General features: G+C 45.8%; 1 protein-coding gene across 1 annotated transcript; it reads right to left on the reverse strand.

Moving 5' to 3' along the window:
- Nucleotides 1-1,271: 1,271 nt before the first annotated feature.
- CWC25 (CWC25 spliceosome associated protein homolog) lies at nucleotides 1,272-22,726 on the reverse strand. Its single transcript, XM_015078592.3, has 10 exons — nucleotides 22,504-22,726; nucleotides 20,031-20,203; nucleotides 15,070-15,306; nucleotides 12,459-12,528; nucleotides 11,603-11,730; nucleotides 10,868-10,931; nucleotides 10,033-10,244; nucleotides 9,568-9,666; nucleotides 2,189-2,350; nucleotides 1,272-1,463 (listed from the first exon to the last, which is right to left on the reverse strand). The coding sequence occupies exons 1-10, from the start codon at nucleotides 22,519-22,521 to the stop codon at nucleotides 1,349-1,351; spliced, it is 1,278 nt and encodes a 425-aa protein (XP_014934078.1). The 5' UTR covers nucleotides 22,522-22,726; the 3' UTR covers nucleotides 1,272-1,348.
- Between the last annotated feature and the right edge of the window lie 1,963 nt (nucleotides 22,727-24,689).

A 24,689-nucleotide genomic window follows, 5' to 3' on the forward strand; every position in this document is an offset into this window, starting at 1 on the left:
CTTTATTACCAAGTAATAAAATAAAAGACATAATTAACTCTAGCATAGAGAAGCACGATGAGGTGATTAAATGAATAACAAGTGTACGTTTCTTTCTGGGGAAAGACTGGGCTTTAAGTATTGCAGTGCCTGGCATCGTAAGTGCTCAAAAATATAAATCCAACGTCGTTTTAAGCAGAATTAGGGATTGGCAGAACAAGGAACTGGCCCAGCTAATGTGTGGGTCAACAGGGCCTAGGACTGCATGGGTCAAATGAAAGGCTTCTGGTAAAAGAATAGAAAAGGGGAAGGAGTAAAGACAGGAGACTGGTCCCATGAGTTTTGGGTTTTTTTTTAATACCTGACTAAAAATTAGTAGCAAACACCTCCTGAAATTTTAGCATTGTAATAAGATTACTACATGATAAAAAGGAAGCCATGAAAGGAACAGCTTCCATTTTATTTTCTTTTAAGAGCCAGGGTGGGAGCACACTGGTAATTTGGTCCTGACTCCTAAAATCATTTGACTTCACCACTGCACTGCCCACATGGGAGACTATAAGCAGTGTAAAAGGATAGATACACTAGATCCGATCTACAAACCCAGGCTTCTCCTAAACTAGCTGGATTCAGAGGGGAAAAAAAAGCTGACCTGCCTTACCGTATTACTCGATAACAAGATACATTTCCATGACATAGTAAAGTCACTTACCGAACAAGATATTCTCACAAAGCTAACTTTTTAAAAAGCTTGTAAAAATTATACATTTATACACATACACACTACACTTTTACAGTTGAAAAGATAGTCCAAATAGTTCAACAGCTCATTCAGTGCTTTTTTGTATTGTTTTCCCTTCCAGATTCTTTGTCACCCCCTTCGCTCTGCCCTAAGCAGACATCATTCTGTCCCATTATCTACTAAACCCAGTAAATGTTCATTTACCCCACTAGGCGCCATCTACCTGGGTGACTCTGGAGGGAGGTTTCTGAAAGGTCCGGTCTATACCGAGGCACACAGTTTACACGGGTGGGAAAGAAGTGGCATAATCAGTATCACGACCACAGGGAGCAGCCCTTCCACGGCAGGGCAAGTGCTCACACCTACATGGTCCAGTGCCCACTCATTAAAAACACAGTCAAAACCCACTCAGCACCCAGCAAAAGTTACTGAGGGTCCCATAAAGCGAGTCACACTGGTTCTTAAAGGAAGTGAGCTGTTTCGGGAATCGCTGGAGGAGAGTCACTTTGAACAGTGGTGGTTTGACAACTGTGGAAGAAGTCACCTGAACTCTTATAAAGAGAATTTTTAAGGGATCAGCAGCCTCCCTGGAAAATTCAGGAAAACCAACAAAAGAGGGGATGGTTTTCATCTTTTCATAAAGTTCTTCTCCAGAGCTATTGAGGTTCTCTGCAGAGAGTAGATATTCCGTTTTACCCGGTCCTCCAGGGAGGAGGTAGATGCACTCTCCAGCTTCATGCGACTAGGAACAGAAGAGAGGAGAATAATATGAGTTACAAATATTTGTCAGCTGGTCAACTCTTTGGCAGAATTAGAAGAAACGGGTTGCCAGTCATATAGCCCATGTAGAAATACAAGCTCTTTTAAGCCCATGTAGATAACTTTGGAGTGAGTCCATTTGGAACTCCATTCTTTAAACCAATATCCCTAAGGGCAAATTTATCTGTTTTGGAAAGTAAGTAAAGCCTCATTGGAAAAAGGCCTCCTGAGAGGCGCCTGGGTGGCTCAGTCAGTTAAGCATCCGACTCTTGATTTCAGCTCAGGTCATGATCTCACAGTTCGTGAGATCAAGCCCCACGTCAGGCTCTGTGCTGACAGTGTGGAGCCTGCTTGGGATTCTCTCTCTACCCCCCCCTCTCTGCCCTTCCCCTGTTCATGCAAAAAAAGAAAAAAAGAAAAAAAAAAAAGAAAAGGAAAAAGGCCCCCTGAGCCATGAACTCTTATTTAAATGGAAGGCAAGGAGATTCAATGAAAATACTAATTCACTTCTCCTCTCCTCAAATCAAAACCATCCCACTGTCTGGCTAGATGCTGGGAGTAGTAACAAAGGTGGCTTCGAGGCTGACCTCCCCGTTCTCTCTGCATAGTCACAGAAACACCAGGAACACGATGAGTGAGTCAGCTGCCCAATTGCCTCCTTGGAACCATAGCCATGAAAGCCTTTAGGCAGCAGGAAGATGCACTCACTGGATAAACCTTCCATCTCGGGAGCCCAGCTTCTCCAGCTTCTGCTCCCGTTCGTCATCCTTAGCGTGCCTCTTGAGGATGTTTAGCCTCTCTTCCTCCCGCCACTTAGCATTTTCCATCATCTCTTGCCGTTTTCGCTCTAGTTCCTCTGATGAGAGCTTTCTGTTGAACACAAAAACCATCAGGTCTACTTCTCTCCCAGCAAAAAAACCCAAACACTTCAGGGAGAACAGAAATCAGGTAGGACCCCAGATTCTCCATCGCACTGCTCTCTCCATGGAAATGCCCAACCCAGGGCCAAACTCAGCATGAGTTTCGTTCCTTCCTAACATCTTGGGTCAGGTGGTTTCATCCAAATTTCAAAGACTTGTAATGAAGGATTCCATACTCTCTCAATAATCCCTGGAGTGATTATTCTGAAACATTAAAAACAAAATATTCCCCCCCAAAAAACAAAATATTCCACTGTTTGCTCAACAACTTATCGAAGTATGGAGGACTAAGTTAGCCATGTGACTGTTGACATCTACCATCTACCCACTGGAAATGCTTAGAAATTCATGGACGCAGCCCATGAGTATACCACTTTAGGACTAAGCCAGAAGCCAGATGCCTGAAGAATTCAAGTCAATTCAACTTAACCTCAAAAAGTAATAGGTAAGTCTTTCCTGGCACTCATTGAAAATGAAGTCAGAGCAAGAAGAGGAGGTGATGAAGGAGCTCAATCACTATTTAACAATATGAGAAATCGGAATCCATTGCTTCTCAAATGGGTGTGATGTACCCATTTGGAAGATTCCCCTTTAGAGGTGTCTGGCTAACTCAGTTGGTAGAGCATGCGACTCTTGATCTTGGGGTTGTAAGTTTAAGCCCCATGTGGGGTGTAGAGATTACTTAAAAATAAAGTCTTTAGAGAAAAAAAAAAAGATCCCTCTCTAAGTTTATTTTTTTGTAGTAATCTCTATACCCAACGTGGGGCTCAAACTTAACAACCCCGAGATCATGAGTCGCAGCTCTTCAGATTGAGCCAGCCAGGTACCCCATGAAAGATCCCCCTTTAAAAGAAAAAATAAGGGGTGCCTGGCTGGCATAGTCGGAAGAGCATGTGACTCTTGATCTCAGGGTCATGAGTTCAAGCCCCACAATGGGCATAAGGATTACTTAAAAATAAATAGGGGTGCCTGGGTGGCGCAGTCGGTTAAGCGTCCGACTTCAGCCAGGTCACGATCTAGCGGTCCGTGAGTTCGAGCCCCGCGTCAGGCTCTGGGCTGATGGCTCGGAGCCTGGAGCCTGTTTCCGATTCTGTGTCTCCCTCTCTCTCTGTCCCTCCCCCGTTCATGCTCTGTCTCTCTCTGTCCCAAAAATAAATTAAAAAAAAAAAAAAGTTGAAAAATAAATAAATAAAACTTTAAAACAAATACATACATACATACATACATACATACATACATAAATGGAGCCAAATTTTGAGAAACAAACTTAAGACACTAAAACTTGACATTCGGTTGTCTACAGTGAAATGGCAATGCTCCCTTTCAAAAAAACCACAAAGAGAACAGGAGAGGAGACGACACTGGATAAGAGATGTCTAAAAATTTTTGGAAGATGGAAGTGGATAAAGAAGTGGTAACTACTTTAACAGGTTAGAGAAAACTGAATCCCTTTAAAGTGCCCAATACTAGGGGGCAGCTGGGTGGCTCCGTTGGTTAAATGTCTGACTTCGGCTCGGGTCATGATCTCACGGCTTGTGAGTTCGAGCCCCGCATCGGGCTCTGTGCTGACAGCTCAGAGCCTGGAGCCTGCTTTGGATTCTGTGTCTCCCTCTCTCTCTGTCCCTTCCCCGCTCGTGCTCTGTCTCCCTCCCTCTCAAAAATAAACATTAAAAAAAAAATTTTTTTTTAATAAATAAAGTGCCCAATACTAATCAGAAGCAAAATCCAGGAAAGGCTCAAGGACTGCAGGCATCCAGTACTTTGAAGGATGGCAGCAAGGCTGAAAACAAAGGGAATGATTTAAAGTCTGTATGGGAAGCAATTAAGACACCCTGGGACCTCATGCCTAACTTGGGGGAGGCCAGTGATTTTTCTCCCAAACGAATACAGGAGACCCTCCAAAGGGGAGACGTTTCTTGTAGTGTCTGAAGAATTAACCAGATAGGAAATCAGAAGTTGCACAGGTATCCGGCATAGCCAAACGTCCCAAAATGCCAGCAGCCAGAGTTAGAGCCATTGGTCAGGCAACCAGAGGGGATTTTTTTTTCTTCTACAAAAATTTAATGGTTCCTGACAGGAGAACCAAAGGTAACCAGAGGGTATAAGAATGTCCCCAGCTAAAAACCAGTACAAAAAACCAATCTCCACCAGTAGACAAGCCCTGCCCATACACAATACAGTGATCTCAGCTTTTTAATGCCTATCAAGAGACAGTGAAATATCACCAAACATTTCAGGAAAGCCTCTCACATGAAAGCGACCAAAGGAAGAGGAAAAGAGAACTTAACAAAGATAAACCACGAAACTTTTAAAAAATGTACAATTCATCTTAAATAAAACTATTTAAAATTGGCAACAAAAAGTGATTAAAAATCTCACTCAGAGATGATAAATAAAAGATATTACATCATTGAAATGGGAAAGGCTTTTGTTTTACTTGCTTTTAATTTTTTATTTGAGAGAGAGAGAGACTGCAAGCAGGGGAAAGGGGCAGGCGGAGAGAGAGAGAGGGAGAGAGAGAGAGAGAGAGAGAGAGAGAGAGAGAGACTCCTAAGCAGGCTCCGGGCTCAGCTTGGAGCCCAACGCAGGGCTCAATCCCACAACCCTGGGATCATGACCAAAGTCGAAACCAAGAGTTGGATGCTCAAGAGACTGAGCCACCCAGGCACCCCGAGAAAGGCTTTTAAAAAGGAACAATCAGAACATACAAGAGCTCTGAAAAATCAGAGAGAACAAAGAAGTTATCAAAGAAATGATACAAGAACATTTCGCAGAAATAAAATCCGTAAGTCAAAACTGAAAGAGGCAAATATTGACCCTAGAAAAAATATGAAACTCATACAAGAAAAGAGATATAACCTCAATATTCTGCTTGGCGATGAAAAGTATCGATGAACAATATTTACATAATGGAAGAACATGAATCCACTTATTGACAAAACCAAAAACTGTGATATTTACCTAATGGAATAAATGGAGGGAGAAGAAATATGGGACTGGGAGTGTATAAGAGCTCATTTACTCCAATAGTAAGAAAATACCTAATGTCTAAAATTGATGACTTAAGGGGCAGCTGGGTGGCTCTATCGGTTAAGCGCCCAGCTCTGGACTCTGGCTCAGGTCATGATCTCACGGTTTGTGGGTTCGAGCCCTGTGTCGGGCACTGTGCTAACAGTGCAGAGCCTGCTTGGGTTTCTCTCCCTCTCTGTCTCTCTCTCTCTCTCTCCCCTTCTTTCTTCCCCTCCCCTGCTTGTGCTCTTTCTCTCTCAAAATAAGTAAACTTAAAAATAAATAGATAAATAGGAATAAATAAATAAGTAAATAGATACAAATATAGATAGATAGATAGATAGATAGATAGATAGATAGATAGATAGATAAAATTGATGACTTAAGGGGTGCCTGGCTGGCTCAGTTGGTAGAACATGAGATGCTTGATCTTGGGATTGTGAGTTCAAGCCCCACATTAGGGGTAGAGATTACTTTAAAAAATCAAATCTTAAAATAAATAAATAAATAATACATACATACATACATAAAACTGATGACTTAAGAGACAGCAACATGTGCATATTTTTAGAGACTGGTAGCTGCCAAAAGAAACCACTCAAAAAGCTGAAAGTGTTTGCCACTAGGCAGCATGACTGGAAGTGAGGTCAGGCAGAGCAAGGAACTGGTAGTTTTTGTGAGATTTTTCTTTTTCATATTTATTTTATTTTTGAGAGAAAGACAGAGTGTGAGGGGGAGGGGCAGAGAGAGCGAGGGAGACACAATCTGAAGCAGGCTCTGGGTCTCACAAGGCACCTCTTGTGAGAAGATTTTTAATAGTTTTTAACTTTTAAAAATGTGTATTATTAGGGGTGCCTGGGTGGCTCAGTCGGTTAAGCCTCTGACTTCATTTTAGCCCAGGTCATCAACTCACAGTTTGTGAGTTCAAGCCCCTGCTTGGGATTCTCTCTCGATCTCCCTCTCCCTCTGCCCCTCTCCCCCACTTGCAGTCTCTCTCTCAAAAATAAAGAAAATAATAACAATTAGGAGCCTGGGTGGCACAGTCAGTTGAGTGTCCAACTTCAGCTCAGGTCATGATCTCACGGTATGTGAGTTTGAGCCCCACATCAGGCTTGTGCTGAGAGCGCAGAACCCGCTTCAGATCCTGTGTCCCTGTCTCTCTCTGCCCCTTTCCCGGTTGTGCTCACTCTCTCTTTAAAAATAAATAAAATGTAAAATAAAATAAAATAGAATAGAATAAAATAAAATAAAATAAAATAAAATAAAATGTATCTCTAAGGGGTATTATCTGATCAAAATAATTTAAGCCTCGATAATAACAGTAATTGTGCCTCTAAAATAATAGTAATTAATATAAGAGTAATAGCTTTATTTTTTATTGCCTGTAGCCACTTTTATTCTGGGCAATTTATAAGCCCAATAGAAGGAATTTTAGGCATTTCTGGGGTGTGACATCATAGTAGTGGTTTTTTGGTCTGTTCTGAGCACATAGATTTTTAACTTATAAAAGGGCTGTGTTGCCTGTAAGAAATTTCAAAAGCAATCAAAACTAATATTAATTAAATGGGAATCCCAAAAGACCCCGAAAATTTTTTACAAGAAAAAATACAGTCTTGGCCCATAAAAATTACTTTATTTTTTAATTTTTTTTAAATTTTTTAACGTTTATTTATTTTTGAGACAGAGAGAGACAGAGCATGAACGGGGGAGGGGCAGAGACAGAGGGAGACACAGAATCGGAAGCAGGCTCCAGGCTCCGAGCCGTCAGCCCAGAGCCCGACGCGGGGCTCGAACTCACGGACCGTGAGATCGTGACCTGAGCCGAAGTCGGAGGCTTAACCGACTGAGCCACCCAGGCGCCCCTAAAAATTACTTTAAATTGAGCATCTCACTATAAAAGAGAACCTTCATCTTTTCAGCCATTAAGAAAGTCATTGTAGATCACCAGCTAAAATACACAAAAGAAAGAGTTCTCACAGAATTCTCAATTATGGCCCTAATTTTTCTTTTTCTTAATTCAGCATCATCTTAAGTACATAAAACAACCTTGACCACTTGGAACACCAAACCAAAACAGACAATGAAATCATAAAGTCTATGCGTTAAAGTTTCTGTGCTTTTACTCCTGGGGAAGAGAGGTCTTGAGGGCTCTAAACCATTTACGTCACAAAATTCAACACAAATTGAAAGGGAGGTAAGGAAGGCTGATAAGATAAAACAAACTAAAGTGAGGGGCACCTGGGTGGCTCAGTCGATTAAGTATCCAACTCTTGGTTTCAGCCCAGGTCATGATCTCACAGTTCTTGAGTTCAAGCACCGCATCAGGCTCTGTGCTGAGTGTGGAGCCTGCTTGGGATTCTCTCTCTCCCTCTCTCTCTGCCTCTCCCCTGCTCATGCTGTCTCTCTCTCAAAATAAATACATAAACTTAAAGTGATGGTAGATGGCAAAAGAGAGAAAAACAAAGCAGGATCTGAAAAAGCCTGCCGCCCACAAGCCTTAAAACACAGAAACAAATACTTACACTCACGAGTATCTACCCTAAGAGCAGCATGAATTACAGCACAGCTGAAAAACTGCCAACTGATAATAGGTCAAATTCTACCTAACATACTCTGTCTGGGAAGGCAGGGAAATATATAACATACTTTTAAAGGCTGTCAGTCAAGACTAAACCTTTTAAAAGTTTCTGTTCCTTGGAGACTCAGGGAGTCGGGCAATTAAGAGTTGCAAGGGACATGTAGGGTCTGCCTCTGTTTTAACACAGTGAATAAAAGAGGTGGGTATAGACTCTCAGCGGTTCTCAACGTTGGCTGCCCACCCCCAGAGGTTCTGATGTGGTAGGGCTGGGGTGTAGCTGGGTAACGGGATTTTTTCTTTTTTTTTTTTTTTTAAAGTTTATTTTTATTTTTGAGACAGAGAGAGACAGAGCATGACGGGGGAGGGACAGAGAGAGAGGGAGACACACAGAATCTGAATTAGGCTCCAGGCTCTGAGCCATCAGCCCAGAGCCCGACGTGGGGCTCGAACTCACGGACCGCGAGATCGTGACCTGAGCTGAAGTCAGACGCTTAACCGACTGAGCCACCCAGGCGCCCCGATTTTTTCTTTTTTATGCTTCCCAGGTGATTCGAACGTGCAGCCAATTTGGGCAGTAAAAGGAAGTTCACAAGAGTTGCCTGGCTCCTCTAAATTCTAAGAGCAAGACGGACCCCTAGGGACAGCCTTTCATGGGCACAACCAACTCCCCTCAGGTCCCAGGGCTTTATGTCCCTGTTCCGTCTGACCCACTACACACCCAACGTGAACACGGAGTCCATCTTAGGGTGTCAGCCCTCAAGGAGAGCACCCTGCTTCTCCTTCAGCTGGTGCCTCAAGAAAGGAGCACTCTCTCAAGAAAAGCTTCTCGGTGGAAATCTCTTGAGAGAATTAACATGCTTAGATGTCCAGAGACAGTCGCTTAATCGATTGTTCATCAAGTTAAAACTCTTGCTTTGTCCTTTCAGTGTGCGCAGTGTAGGGAGGCGGGACAGACTGTTAACAGCTGACAGGAAGAGGGGCCCCTGGATGGCATCTGACTTCAGCTCATGAGGTCAGGATCTCACAGTTCGTGAGTTCAAGCCCCACGTTGGGCCCTGTACTGACAGTGCAGAGCCTGAAGCCTGCTTCAAGTTCTGTGTCTTCCTCTCTCTCTCTGCCCCTCCCTTGCTCACGCTCTCTCTCTCTCTCAAAAATAAAAAATAAAATATTAAAAAAAAAAGCTGACATGAAGAATAAAAGCAGGTTTGGCAAAAAGGTGATGTAGGGGTGCCTGGGTGGCTTAGTCGGTTAAGCGTCCAACTTTGGCTCGGGTCACGATCTGACTGACGGCTTGTGAGATCAAGCCCCGCGTCGGGATCTATGCTGACACCTGGGAACCTGGAGCCTGCTTTGGATTCTGTGTCTCCCTCTCTCTCTGCCCCTCCTCTGCTCACGCACTGTCTAGCTCTCTCTCAAAGAGAGAGGTTTGGGTTAAAATTCTTTTAATTAAAAAAATTTTTTTTTTTAATTAAAAAAAGAAAGAGAAAAGGTGATTTAGATTATCCACCTGCCCTGGTTTGAGCCACTCCGAGACTCAGGCCCGCAGAGTCTGAAGTTCACCTACGGGGCTCTTGACTCACCTGGTGTATCCAGGAGCGTGGCGCCTTTGATAGACCTCTTTTTTAGGCGATGGGCTCTTAGTGCGGCCTCTCTCTCTCCTGTTGACCTTAGAGTTGTGCCTGGGACAGACACACAGAGGGCAGAAAGGAGAAAAGCCTTTTCAAGGTAGGGGTTTTATCGTGTCCCTCAAACGATGGAAGAAAAGCTAACAGTCTTAGAATTGCAATCCAAATTGAAGGGAACAGAGGGCAGAGGTGGAAGAAAAACAAATACCTAAAGAAACAGAAGATTTGGTACTAAACTCACTCCAAAGAGCCTACATATATAAATATGTAGCTCTAGGGGACTGAGCTTTACATAGCGGTGGGGGAAAATGATGTAAAGGAAATAAAGCAAAGGCGTTTGGAAAAACGAATGAACAGAAATACCTGCGGTGAGCAACCCCCACCCTTACAAGCCATTTCCCAGTGAATTCCTACACTCACGGTTTGCTTGGCCTTGGGGACCGTGACCTTCTGCCTGGGGATCGAGAACTCCTGTCCCGGGACCCTGCTTCTCTGCTGCTCTTCTTGCTGGCGTGTCTGGGAGGTGAGTGGGAGGAGCTTCTGGACCTGGAATAATTCTTCAACCCGTGCATTCCCTTTTGCTTGGCCGTCAGAGGACTCTGCAGTCCCTGGCTGTGGTAGGAGTCCCTGATCTGTAGCACCAAGAAAAGGGGGAAAATGTGCAGCTCAGGAGGAAATGCAGTGAAGCAAGGAAATGAATGAGCAATGAGGGTCTGTACGAAGCTAAGTGGGCGTACCGATCCCATCGCACAGTTACCGCAGAGAACCACACAAACTTAGCAAAGTTATCTACAGAGTCCCCTAAGAGAATGTACCCACCCAGTCACCTCCACTGGCTTGGAACTTCACCAAAGCCTGAGCAGGAGCAAGAGACAGAGCGTGGAGAACAGGCCCTAAGGTTAAACCTACTATGGGAAAAAGGGATCCAGAGGGATGTCCATCTGTCAAAAGTCATCAACCTTGAAGCTTAAAATGCCTGCATTTCACGTAAGTTATCTGCAGAGAGATGGGCAGAACGCCTGCAGGCCCCACTGGTGGTTTAGACTCTCCACTCAGAGGGCCCCCAGCCCCGGTCGGAGGCTCAAGGACAAGGAATGGGCCAGTTCCCCAGCGGTGCCCGCTTTGGCTGCCCAAACTCCCTTTTTCCCATGTGATGCCTGACTGGCTGCTGGAAATGCTCTCTGTCCAAAAAGGCTCTCAAGTTAACGCATTCCCTGGTCCACAGTCACTCCCTCTGAGACGCCCACACCCTTACCTGTAAGCCGTATCCAGGGGCTTTGGACAAAACAGGGGAAGAATCTGCCGTCTTCTTTTGAGCTCTAAGAGATTAAAACACACATTCATTGAAAAAGAAAACGTATGAAGGTCCAGTTTAAATGTCTCGTGCTAAAACACGCCTCCTCCTGCTTCAAACGTGACCTTCCCCACTTCTTCTATTACTTGGGAGCGTGGCTCTCGCTTTGGACTGTCTTTGGAAGATGCATCAGCACAGTCATGTTTTTCCTGTGAAAACACGTGGGCCTGGCTCTTCAGCCCCACCGCCTGAACACATTCTCCTCTCACCTCGTGCTGCTTGCTATTCCAGCGACTAAGAGTGAGTCAGCGGTGACAATGCTCACTGTTCCCACAGAGAAGGCACACAGAATGCACCCAGATGGGCCCATTAATGCATTAAAAAAAAAAAAAAAAAAAAAAAGGCCTACATAAAACCCACTTCGGTCTTGGAGGAGTCATAACCTGAGACGAAAGTCACAGCCAGGATGTCTGAGCTAAGACCTACAAGGCTACGGGCAGCCCTTTAGGGGCCATGCCAAGACCTCCAAGGAACTCTGGTGCTAGATGGCAAAGTTCTGTGGGCACGGGGCCCACGTATGAGCGTTCACCACTGAAACCCCAGTGCCTGGCAGTTCCCCGCCTAGAGCAGCCGTGACTACGTGGGGAATGAATGAGTGAATGAGTCAATGAGGGAGGCCCGCCCCCACGTGCTCACCTCCCCCGGCTGCGCTCATCCTGGCTGCTGCCGCCATCGCTACTTGAGCTTCTGTGCTTATGTTTCTTGTGCTTCTTTTTCTTCTCCTTCTTTTTCTTCTTCTCCTTTTTTTCCAGACTCATCTGCAACTACAAAACACCCAGAACATAACCATGCAAGATCACGAAGGCTCCTGTCGGTCCCTCCGAGGGGCCTGGTTCACGCCCGAAACTACCTGACTTCGTCCTCTGGGACTACAGAGGCCCAGGACCCCAGCGGAGTTTCCCCACCAACAAGAGGGGGCGAGTCTTACCTTGGGGGGTGCATAAACAGCCCCTAGACTACTGAACAGAATCTCTGGCGAGTGGGGCTAGGAATCTGTATTTTTAAACCATCCCCAGAACCGGTGCCTGGGAATTTCCAATCTGTCAGAGGAACTCCCAGCAACACCGAAAGCAATCGGGGACCGCAGGATCCAGCTTTCCATTCTCCTTGCCAACTAATCCAAAACACAATCGCGGAATATGTCACGTGAATGACAAATGGGCCCTCGAGGCTTGATATCACCTGATCCCCTGAACACACTGTGTGATTAGGACTTGCACAGGCCTATCCCATACTCCCCTTTTTCTAAACAAACAAACAAACAAAAAAAGACATCACATGGTGCTCTTCCAATCAAAAAAATAAAAGAGAAGATAAGCTTAATTGAGCTCGATAATGAAGACTGCATAAAATCACCAAGGGAAGGTCTCTAAAAGCCAGAATGTAAAAGCCATTCTGTCTGCCCTCTCACAAGGTAAGAATGAATGGTGAGTAGTTCTCACGAGAAGTAGCTAAAAGGCACTCTTGGTGCCTAACTTGATGCACTACTTACCAATTCTTTGATTTTCTTCATTTTCACGGGATTATTCAACACCTCTCTTTTTTTCTCTTCCTCCTTCTTCCTAAAGAGAAAGAGAACATTATAAAAATCATGACTATCTCTTTGGGGAAGGGGATTAAGTCATTCATTGTACTCTCCACAAGACCATCCATATAGCAATCGTTTTTCCAAATACACACAGACAGGACCTGTGTTAAAAGCTACATGATGGTGTGGAAGTCAGGACTCTTCCTCAAATCTGCAGAAGGGACTGAATGGTGTGGGGCAAGTCCACACTGGCTCCCTGTTGTATAAGAATGAGGATGGGGAATACCTGAGTGGCTCAGTCAGTTGAGTATCTGACTTGGGCTCAAGTCATGATCTCACAGCTTGTGAGTTCAAGCCCGCATCAGGCTCTGTGCTGACAACTCAGAGCCTGGAGCCTGCTTCGGATTCCGCGTCTCCCTCTCTCTCTGCTCCTCCCCTACTTGCTCTCTCTCTCTCAAAAATAAATAAACATTAAAAAAAATTAAAAAAACAAAAAGGAGTCTTACTCTCATTATTCATGAGGGTAAACTGGTCAGCCTTCATGGAAGACAATTTGGCAATACTTATCACTGCATGCACACTCTTTAACCAATTCTTTCCCAAGAATTTGTTACTGTATGGATATAATCAAGAGGTCCCTACAGAGTCGTCCATATTATAACAATGAAAATTCAGAAACAGGTTATTAGGGAACTAATAAGAGAGTATTAAAAAATTATGGTATACCACACAATATCGACATAAAAAATGGTATTATAGAAACATAGGGACGTAGAAAGATGCTTGCTATATATAATTAGGTGAAAAAAAGGCTTATAAAATAATGTGCACAATATCTGTACATCAATGTTCACAGTAGCATTATTCACAATAGCCAAAAAGTGGAAATAACCCAAATGTCCATCGACAGACGAAGAGACAAACAAAATGTATACAACGGAATATTATTCGGCCTTAAAAAGGAAGGACATGTTATACACGGTATAACATGGACGAACCTGGAAGACATTATACTGAGCGAAATAACCCAGTCCCACAAAAAGATAACTACTGTATGATTTCACTTATATGACGTTCCTAGAGTAGTAGAACTCAAAGAAAAGAGAATGGTGGTTCGCAGGAGTTGGGGCAAGGGGAAATGTGGAGTTCTTGTTTCATGAGTAAAGAGTTTCAGCTTTGTAAGGTGAAAACCTTTTTTTTTTTTAACGTATTTATTTTGGGAGAGAGAAAGTGCAAGTGGAGAAGCAGCGGAGAGAGAGGGACACACAGAATCAGAAGCAGGATCCAGGCTCTGAACCTGTCAGCACAGCTAACACAATTACCACAATTTAATTAATTAAGAGGCTAACAAAATGGTGGGGCGCCTGGGTGGCTCAGTCAGTTAAGCGTCTGACTCTTGATTTCAGCTCAGGTCGTGATCTCGCAGTTCTTGAGTTCAAGCCCCAGGTCGGGCTCTGAGCTGTTAGCACGGAACCTGCTTGGGATTCTCTCTCTCTCTCTCTCTCTCTCTCTCTCTCTCTCTCTCTCTCTGCACCTCTCCTGCTTACACTCTCTCTCTCAAAATAAATAAATTTTTATACAATACCTTTATATATATATCTATGCAATACCTTTAACATGTAAATAACTTTATTTTTTTATTAAAAAAAATTTTTTTAATGTTTATTTATTTTTGAGAGAGAGAGACAGAGTGTGAGTTGGGGAGGGGCAGAGAGAGAGACAGGCGCAGAATCTGAAGCAGGTTCCAGGCTCCGAGGTGTCAGCAAGAGCCTGACGCGGGGCTCGAACCCACGAACCGTGAGATCGTGACCTGAGCTGAAGTTGGACGCTCAACCGACTGTGCCACCCAGGTGCCCCAATATGTAAATAACTTTAAAATGTTTTCAAAAGAAGAAATATAAATGACAAAGGTTTTTCAATGTTCAACCTATCCACTTGAAATAAAATCCTGCAAATTAAACCAAACATTTATACATATGGCAAAATGCAACTCCACTTTGATACATTACACATTAGGGTTTCGAGGCAGATTCTTTTTAAAGGGTTTGGCTGAACAAAAAAGGAGGGCCGGGGGGTAGGTAGAAGGCCCGTTCACCCACCTATCCCACGATATACATATCCCCAAACTTCCAAGAAGCTGCCAGCCTTTCTCATCTTTTTTTTTTTTTTTTTAATTTTTTGAGAGACAGAGAGAGAGAGAGAGAGAGCGAATCCCAAGCAAGCTCCGCACTGTCAGCACAGAGCCTGGTGTGGGGCTCAATCTCACGAACCACGAGATCATGACTTGAGCCGAAACCACCCCTAACCAACTGAGCTACCCACGTACCCCTTACCTTGCTTCTATCCTATTTTTTGTTCAAGGGCCAAAGGTAAATGAATAAATCTGGTCTGCCCTGGTCTACTTGCCATCTCTTACCACACGGCCTAGATAAGACACACTTGATGGAGCCTCCTTCCCAACATCAGGAAGCCCAAATGGAGACAAATCCTTTTACAGAACAGACCAAAGTCAAGAGGAAACCGACTGGAAAGCTGAGCAACTATGAAAAAACCCTCCCCGGCCCGTCGCCAGTACCTGATGATGAAGAGCGGGTCCTCCCGGATTTTGCTGGCCATGTCGAGGAGGGAATTGGCACCGGATGGGGCAAAAATGGAACCTGGGAGCAGTCCTGTCTCCGAAGAACAGCCTGCCTCCTTCTCCTCCATCTTCTCAAAAACGTACTTATCAATGGGGCGCCCCAGCAAGTACTCATCACGGTTCACCATCCCACCAGGACCCTGATACATCCAGTCCAATTTTTCTTCTTTTTTCCTAGGTCAAGACAAAAAAAACTACAATCAAAGGAAGCGTAGGGCTCTTGCAGACCTACACACACAACCCCAACACGAGGCAGAGATGGCAGCTGGCAAGAGCACGACTCATTCTCCAAGCACCTAGTAGGGACTAAACGCTGTGCTCCTCGTGGCACATGAGAAGAAATGGTGCTTGCCGGCATGGAGCTCGCCATTTCGTGGAGAGATCGTTCCTCCACACTTAGAGCAACTTCTGTGAAGAAAGTATCCTCCGAGACACGGACCTTTGTTCAGGGCTTCTCAAGCCTCCTTTACAAAGTCCTTATGTTATGCTTTCATTTTGAGGATAATCTGAAACAATAAAGAGATTCTGCATCACCTCGTGACCGAGAACAGTTTCAGGGAGCACGTGTGCGGTTGTTCGAGGTGTCTTTTGGAGCGTGGGCACAAGCAGGAATTCCACATTTGAGATAACTCAAGATGATGGGAAAAGACCAGAGATAAGTGAAGAAGGAAATTATGCTTTCAAGCCAAAAGAGAGTTATCAGTATCAGTAATGTCAGTCATGTCTGGTATTTGCCAAACAAACATGGCCCTGTGCTTCTGAGGGGGAAAAAATGGTGGGAGAACTGAACCTTCCCACAAAAGACGGCAAAGGCACGCCAGATTAAGCGCATGCGCCGCAGCAGCCGATGGCACGTTTACACTGCGAGCGGCTAAGTAGCTTCATCAAAAGCAGTATTCCCTGTAACATGAAATTCAATGTTTTTTGAATATGGCTTTTCCAAACTGGCGTATCTATTTTTGTTTGCGATTACGTAACAACTATGAGCAGAAGGAAAGTCTTCCTAGTTAGGTCTTTGGACATGTTTAATAAGAATATTTTAACCCAACAATGGAGGGTCACAATGCTTTCGTTTTAGATTTGTTTTTGTTTTTATTTTTCCTGTGGAAAGGAGCGGTTTGAGAAACCCTCTGGTCTATAATTAAAAACTGACTGTGGGCCACTGGGGTCGGGCTCCACCCAGCTTGCCCAGCCTCACTCGCCCCACTGGAGTCAAGATGGAGGAGTATAGACAGGGCCGTGCCCTGGCGAACTGTGGGAGACTGTGGTGGGGCCTTTCCAATGAGTGCCGCAGGGAGTGGAGTCTTTCGAGCAATGAAAGGTTCTTGCCATTCTTCAGCTGGAGTAACCCAGCGACTACAGGAGACTTTGACAGCTATTAAAATCAGGCCTCCGCAGTTGGGAGGTAGCTTTGTAGTTTGGAGAGGTCTGTTCTCCACGATCGATTGTTGTGTGGTTCAAGATAGAGGGAACGAAGGCCTCTGAAACGCCATCACACGCGCGGCCTTGATAGGAGCCACACTGGCAGCAAGAAATGGACCAGCGGCCATGGTTGTGATCCATCCTTGTGATGGGTGATCCAAGGATTAACTGGATGAGCTGGTATCTGGTTGACAAGATTTGCTTTTGTGCAGTTTCTTTTTTTTTAAATATGATTTATTGTCAAATTGGCTTCCATACAACACCCAGTGCTCATCCCAACAAGTGCCCTCCTCAATGCCCATCACCCACGTTCCCCTCTCCCCCACCCCCCATCAACCCTCAGTTTGTTCTCTGTATTTAAGAGTTTCTTATGGTTTGCCTCCCTCCCTCTCTGTTTGTAACTTTTTCCCCCTTTCCCTTCCCCCATGGTCTTCTGTTAAGTTTCTCAAGATCCACATATGAGTGAAAACATAGGATATATCTGTCTTTCTCTGACTGACTTATTTTGCTTTTGTGTGGTTTCTCAATGGTCCTTAGTTTGTTGAAGACTCCTCCCAGTTGCCTTCAACCCAGTGACCACTCTCCCCATTGGAGACTATATGGACAATGCCAATAGGACTTCTTTCCCAGGACTTCTTTAACAGAATAAGTTGCAGTTCAAGAAGGATTTGGGAAGACCAAGGTACAGTCTGTTTTTAAACCATAGGATAACTATGGCCAAACAGGCTATGAAGAGACATTTAGCACACGGGGGGAAGGGGATGAGGTGTAAAGAGAGAATACATTTCTTTATCCACCCTTGGACTGTATTTGTGACTAAAGTAAATGTCCAATAGCATTAAAATAAAATATATAATAAGTGCTTAGAAGGTCAAGGACAAAGGGCAAATAACCGTGAAACATGGCCACCATTTCCTTTGGGATTTCTGTGCCTGGGGCGAAAAAAAAAAAAAAAAAGAATTGATTGTGAAAGGCAGACCACTTCAGATCTTAAGGAAGTCTGAGTAGGAAGATCAGTGTTGCCTAGAACATTCTAGGAAGCTCACTTTCCTGAAAGGCCATATAATCAACATGATGGTTAAGAGCACTAGCTCTGGAGTCAGGCAACAGGGATTTGAACCCCAGGTCTAAAGCCAAGCACCTTCTCTGAGCCCTGGTGTCCTCACCTGTAAAATGAGGATAAAACTGTACCTACCTCACAGGTTTGTTGGGGAGTAAATAAGACACATCAGGCATATGATGTGTAATGCTTTGCTGAATAAAAATTTCAAGGGGCACCTGGCTGGCTCCGTCCTAAGAGCATGCAGTGCTTGATCTTGGGATTGTGAGTTTGAGCCCCATGCTGGGTGTAGAGATTACTTTAAAATAAAAATTAAAAAAAAAAAAGAGAGAGAATTTCACATTTTTTTTTTTTTTTTTACTTTTGGTTAGTGGGAAAGCAAACTCTTATGACTAGTGAGTACTGAATCTAAAATTGGTACCTGTTTGAAAATCAAGGGTTCACAAAGTCTAAAATTTCACATAGAACAATGTGTGTTCACTTTGTAAGCTGCCCAGGAATTAATTTGAATGTGTGAAATTTATTTACATTCAATTATTAGTTTTTATTAAACATTTTTTTTTAATTTTTACTTATTTTTGAGAGAGAGATGGAGCATGCAAGAGTCAGCGGGGCAGAAAGAGAGGGGGGGACAGAGAGTCCAAAACAGGCTCTGCACTGACAGCAATGAGCCCAACGCGAGGTTTGAACTCATGAACCACGAGATCATGACCTGAGCTGAGTTGGTTGCTTAACCAACTGAGCCATCCACGTGCCCCTATTTGCATTAAATTATAACGTAGGTGTCTGGTTGGCTCAGTCAGTAGAGCATGCAACTCTTGATCTCAGAGCTGTGAGTCTGAGCCCCCACATGGGGGGCAGAATTTACCTAAAAAAAAAAAAAAAATTTTTAGGGGCACCTGGGTGGCTTAGTCAGTTCAGTGTCATGATCCGGGGGTTGTGGGATGTAGCTCCACTTCGGGCTCCGTGCTGAGGGTGGAGCCTGCTTAAGATTCTCGCTCTCTCCCTCCCTCGGCTCCCTCCCCCACACACTCTTGCTCACTCTATAAAAAAAAAAGTTATTTTTTTTTTTTGCTTTATAGGCTTTAATTTACATAGAGCATATAAAGTAAAATAATTTAAGGCGTGTCTACGGTACCAAAAAACATAAAACTTCATCCCCTTATCTCATTGGATATATTAATGTCATATTTTGTTGTATTTAAAAATTCTAAAATTCTTTTTTTTTCCCAAATTTAAAAAAATCTATTTTGAAAGAGACAGAGACAGCGCAAGTGGGGGAGGGGCAGAGAGAGAGGGAGAGAGAGAATCTCAAGCAGGCTCCGCACTGTCAGTGCAGGGCCCAAGGCAGGGCTCGAACCCACAAAGCCGTTGAGATCATGACCTGAGCCGATACCAAGAGTTGGGTGCTCGAGGGACGGAGCCACCCAGGTGCCCCTAAAAACTCTTATTTATTTTAAAACATTCCAAGTTTCATACTTGAGTCAGAAGGGCCTTCTCCCCAATCCATTATCCTGAACGTCCCCAGGGCACCATGTCCCTAATGCCATTTCCATGAAGTGAAACTGAGTTTCACGTACACACACAACCCTGAATGTCACAGACCCTGTCATGAAGTATTAAGGAAGAGCCCTAGATACCCAGTGGGGAGAGTATGCCACACGGCACCCCGGGGACTTGCCCACAAGGACGCGAGCAAGGCAAACGTACGAGGAGAATGAACAAGGAGACGGTGCCGATTACCCCATTTCTGGCTCTGTGTTGTTCTCGCAAAACTTAAGAACGCGCTGTACGCTTTATGCTTTGCATTTTTCTCATGCCCTCCCACCTCAGTTTATGAGACAGGTAGCCTGATAATTATCTGCTACTCCTATCCCATATTATACAAGAGGAAACTGAAATAAGGTAAAACCGAGTGGTGGGACTGTCCATGCTCACGTAGCTTTTGCTGACAGACGCACCATCTGCCTCCCTCCACGAGGCCTCACTGCGCCCCTGAAATGAGTCCGCGGTACGTAAACAAACAAAAGCAGGTCTGAGACCTGGACACGTCCCGAGAGGCGGGGTGGGGGGCAATCATCCTCAGGCCTGGTTATTGGTCGATCACCTGCCACAAGCCAGGCCTGCGCTAGGCCCTTTGGGTGTCATCTCAGTTGATCCTCCACAAACCTTGGGAACTGGACACTCTCCCTTCCTTGGTCCTACTGAGGTCACCGAGGCCCCGAACTTGCTCTTGGTGCCACAGTGAGGCCAGGACACCCCAAGCCAGCCTCAGCGCTCAGGCCGGGCCGACTTCCAAACCCATGCTCTTAACCAGCAGGTCTGCAGCCAAAGGATGATGCCGCTGGGGGCCGGCCCTGCACCCTGGGACACCCACAGCCCCGCCGCCTCCCCGCAGCCCCGGCTGCCCCCTCACTTGACGGCCCCGACGTCCTCGGCATAGCGCTGCATCTCTTCCCGGGCCCGCTCCTCCCGCAGCTCCCGCTGCAGCTCTTCGATCTTCTTCCGCTCAGCCTCATGCTTCTGCTCGGCCTTCCACACCTTCTCCACATTGCGAAGGGTCTGGGGGTGCCAGCTCTTCTTCAGATTCTGTGGTGGCGAAAGGAGGGAGAAGATGATGCGGGGAGCCAGTGGGTGCGTGGGCCCCACCACCACCGACCCCTCTGCTCCCTGTTCGTGCCAGGGCAGACATCTAGGGGCAAGGCATCGTTCGCAACGGTGAGGTTGGCCCCCACCAATCTCCCACACATCCAGGGGTTCTGTTCAAGTATGTGAGCCTTCAGGCCTTGTCTGGGTTCCCTTTGAACACTTTTCACTCGGAATGCACACGACTCGGACTTCCACGGGCCATTCCTGAACTAAGGGTTAGTGATGACAGTAAAGGGGGAATGGGCAGAGAGGTGGGAAGGTAAACTCTAAAAGGCAACAGAACTCAAGTGCCTTTGGCAGGGGACCTTTCATTTTCACGAACACAATCTTCCTTCTCTCGAGTCCACTTAACCTGCCTTCACCTTGGTTTACAACCCCAACCTTTCGTGGTTTACAACCCCACCGAGTACCTCTTTCACCCTTCCTTCCTGGGACTCTCCCCTTGGTTCTGAGCTCCCCTTCGCACTACACCTTGACGGACTTCAAGAATGCTTCTCCTCTCCCGCTTCCCCATAAGCCACTACTTTGGTTCAGCTTCCCAACCAGGGAAGGTTTCCTGGAAGCAGTGATGATCTAAGGACAATTATAATTTAGCCCAGTGATGTAGGAAGCAGGGTAGAGTGGGGGCAGATTTCCAGAGGGAACAGCACACACAACCGCAGGCCCAGCGGCAACAAAGAACACAGCACAGATGATTTCATGTGGCTAAAGATGGCATGCAAGCGGATGAAGGGGGATGGGGTGGGGGGTGGGGGTGGGGGGTGGGGGTCCAAGATGAAATCAACAAAACCAACTAAGAAAGCAATAGAATAAGGGCCTTATAAACCATGTTAATGGAGTGGGCTTTATCCTGTGGACAGTAGGAAACACTAAACAGTGCAGGCATGACTAGCTATCAGGTGAAGAATGGATTGGAGACGGCAGAGACTGGAGACCAGGAGACCGGTTAAGAGGCCTAAATGAGAAAACCAACACAAGGTATCTGGCATGGAGAAGGTATTCCGTCAATGAGGGCTCTCTTTTCTTTCTTTTCTCTCTTCCTCCTTGTCCTTCCTTTCCCTTCATCAGGTCACTCAATCCCCTGTCCCCACCCCATCCCTGGCCTTAGCCTACTGGTCTTCCTCTCTCTCCTTTAACATGGGTGATCTTGCCCCCCCCCCATGCACTCCACATTTGACAATGTCCAGACACATTTTTGGTTGCCCCATCCAGAGAAGAGTGCTACTGGTATCCAGTGGCTAGGGACCAAGAATGCTGCTAAACATCCTACAATGCATAGGGCCATCATCCCCCCACCCCCGACACACACACACACACACACACACACAAGCAAAACAAAAAGCGGTGCCTGGGTGGCTCAGTCAGTTGAGCATATGACTCTTGATTTCAGCTCAGGTCATGATCCCAGGGTCATGGGATCGAGCCACACTCAGCATTAGAATTAGGTGTCATTCTAATCAGTGACACCTAACAAACTCTAATACAGATACTGGATAGGTAGAATTGATCTATTTGCTGATTCAATCAGCTACACTTTAAAGAGATTAGCATCTTTCTGACCTTGCACCATGCCGTTGTGGGTCTTCTGCCCCGTCGGGGGCTTCAGCACCCTACAAATGAACTATGCAGTTCAAGAGAAATTGCCACATCACTTATATTTAAGTGCTATAAATTCAGAAGAAAGCTCTGTCACTACAGATCAGAATGAAGCACTGACGAGGAGTGGAAGTCAGAAAGGTGGACATGAAGAAGATCTCTTCAGGTTTAAAACAGACCCCTGGATACGGCTCAAGGGCAAAGAGAATGGGGCACAAACCACTCCTACTATAGTCCAAAATATGACTGAACTCCCAGCTGAGAAAGAGAGAAGTGTCCCAAGACAAGACATACAAAGTAAAGCTTGCGTGACTCGATATCTGCCTCCTTTCGTAAGCATGGTTCCACCACCACCACCATCACCACCACCCCCTCCCAGAATTTCCAGTCGGGAGAGTCCCCGCGAACAAACAACGCAAACACCTGCCGCCACCGTTGGCGACACGCTTCACACACCTTTCCAAGTCTCCACCCTGTCCCTCCGTGGCCCCAGAGATCGGTCCCCTCTCCAAGGCTACGGCTCCCTTCTCGCGAAAGCACGGCTGTGTAGCCATGGTCACCCACTCCCGCACCCTCCAATTTCCGTCCCCAGACCCGGTCGGTCTCCCGCTCAGTCCTCTCCCGCCCAGGCTTCCCACACTTACCAGATCTCCGCCCCCCATGACGACGGAGAAGTTTCCTCTCTGCGCGGACCTGGAGGATTCAGGAGGGATCCGGAGGAAACGTAGACAAACAGTTCAGCTGCGACCTCCCCGGATCTGGTCTCGGAGGCCACCCGCTGCCACTTCGACTGCCAGATCTAGAGCCCACTTCCGGGAGGGCGTCCTATTACAGCGTCGGCGTCGCGGGATGATGACGTTTCGCACTCTGACGCGCAGCAGCGTGAGAGTCACGGCCAGTGACACCCAGGTTGGCGGCGCCTGCCGTCGCGTTTTGGGCCTCTTGGTTGGCACCTCACCCGTTTTCGCGAGCGCTGTGTTGAAACGCCGCCGCTCGGTCCAGTTACCAGTCGCCCGCGGGCTGTGCCCCGCGGTCCTGTTGCCATGGCAGCGCGCCACGACTTGTCTTCCCGGCTCTTCCGCAGGCCGCACCGGGCTTCTGCCCGCAGGGCCCCAGCGCCGACCAGCCTACGTCTGTCTCCTCGCCCGGGCACACCTCCCCGCAGCGGCCTTTTCCAAAAAAAATAGCCCGCACTCCCCTCCAACCTCCACGCAGGGTCAACTCCCTTACTCCAGGCCGAGTTTACTGAAAGAAGGAGAAAGCATCGAACCGAACTTCCATCGGCTTCCCTGCACCAAACCTTTATTTAAAAAATAAATAAATTTATTTTTTGTTTATCAAATAATCTTTACCCCCAACCTGGGCTCGAACTCACGACTCTGAGAGATCAAAAGCCTCGTGCTCTACCCGCTGAGACAGCCAGGCGCCCCTCCCTGCACCAAACCTTTAAAATGCCAGCTTCCCCATTTTCCTTTCCCTTGGTTTACGTTGGAAGGGGCGTCGTTCCTAAGGCGGGGCGGTTCATCACACTCTCATCAAAATACTTTTCACTTGACTTCTCCGCACCACTCTCTAGAGTGTTGTTTTCTTCTGTAATCCCTTCTCAGGGAGCATTTTGTTCCTACTTCATCTAGCCTCTTAGGTTCTGTCTTGGGTCTTTTCACACTAAATGCTCTCACTGGGTGATCTCATCTACTCACAGGGCTTCAGTTACCATCTATAAACTGATGGATCCCAAATTCATTACCTCCAGTCACATTTATCTTTCAAGCTCCAGGTTTTTAAGCCTGGCTGTTAGATATTTCCAGTTGGACATCTGGGAGGCACATAAACTGAACTTATTATCTAACCTATCTGTATTCCCCCAACCCACTTCTTTTATCCCTTATTACCACCACTTCCATCTTGGCATCATTCAAGACCTCTCCCTCCCCTCCCAACATCCAATCAGTCAACAAGATCCTCACTGCTAAACATCTCTCACATCTATCCACCTCTCTATCACCATTCACCGCCAGCTTGGTTCAGACTACCATCATCCTTCCTCTGGGAGAATTCTTATGTCCCTTCTTTAAGTTTTATCCCTTCCGGATCTATGCATGACTTTATACTGAGTGATCTCTCTAAAATGCAAAACGCTGTATCAATCCCCATGCTTTAAAACCTTTTATAATTCGGCATTATTCATACTATAATGTCCATATATTTATTTGTTTGTTTTTAGAGGGAGAAAGAGAGCAAATGGAAGAGAGAGAGAGAGAATCTTAAGCAGGTTCCACATTCAGTGTGGAGTCCAGCCAGGGCTCAATTCCATGACCCTGGGATCATGACCTGAGCAGAAATCAAGAGTCAGAACACTCAACCGACTGAGCCCTCCAGAGGCCCCTAAAGTCCATATTTTTAACATATCTAGGCCCTTCATGACCTGTCCCTTCTTAACCTCTCCAGCCTCATGAGACTTCCTACCTGTTTTCTGGCAGGAAAACTTTTATCTCCCTGGCCAAACACTCTTAACATATTTTAAATAGCTAATGCATTATAAATACATTTTAAAAGATGCAAAAGGCAATGCAGTAAAAAAGTCACCCACCATCCTATACCCTCCTCGATCAGAGTTATTTTATCTCATGTTTCCTTCAAGTACCTTCTTTTTTAAGTTTATTTATTTTGAGAGAGAGAGAGAGCAAGCAGGAGAGGGGCAGAGAGAGAGAGAATCCTAAGCAGGTTGCTCACTGTCAGTGCAGAGCCCAACGTGGAGCTCAAAATCATGAACTGTGAGATCATGACCCAAGCTGAAATCAAGAGTTCAACGCTTAATCAACTGAGCCAC

The sequence above is a fragment of the Acinonyx jubatus genome, chromosome E1, assembly GCF_027475565.1.
Source record: "Acinonyx jubatus isolate Ajub_Pintada_27869175 chromosome E1, VMU_Ajub_asm_v1.0, whole genome shotgun sequence".
Taxonomy (NCBI): domain Eukaryota; kingdom Metazoa; phylum Chordata; class Mammalia; order Carnivora; family Felidae; genus Acinonyx; species Acinonyx jubatus.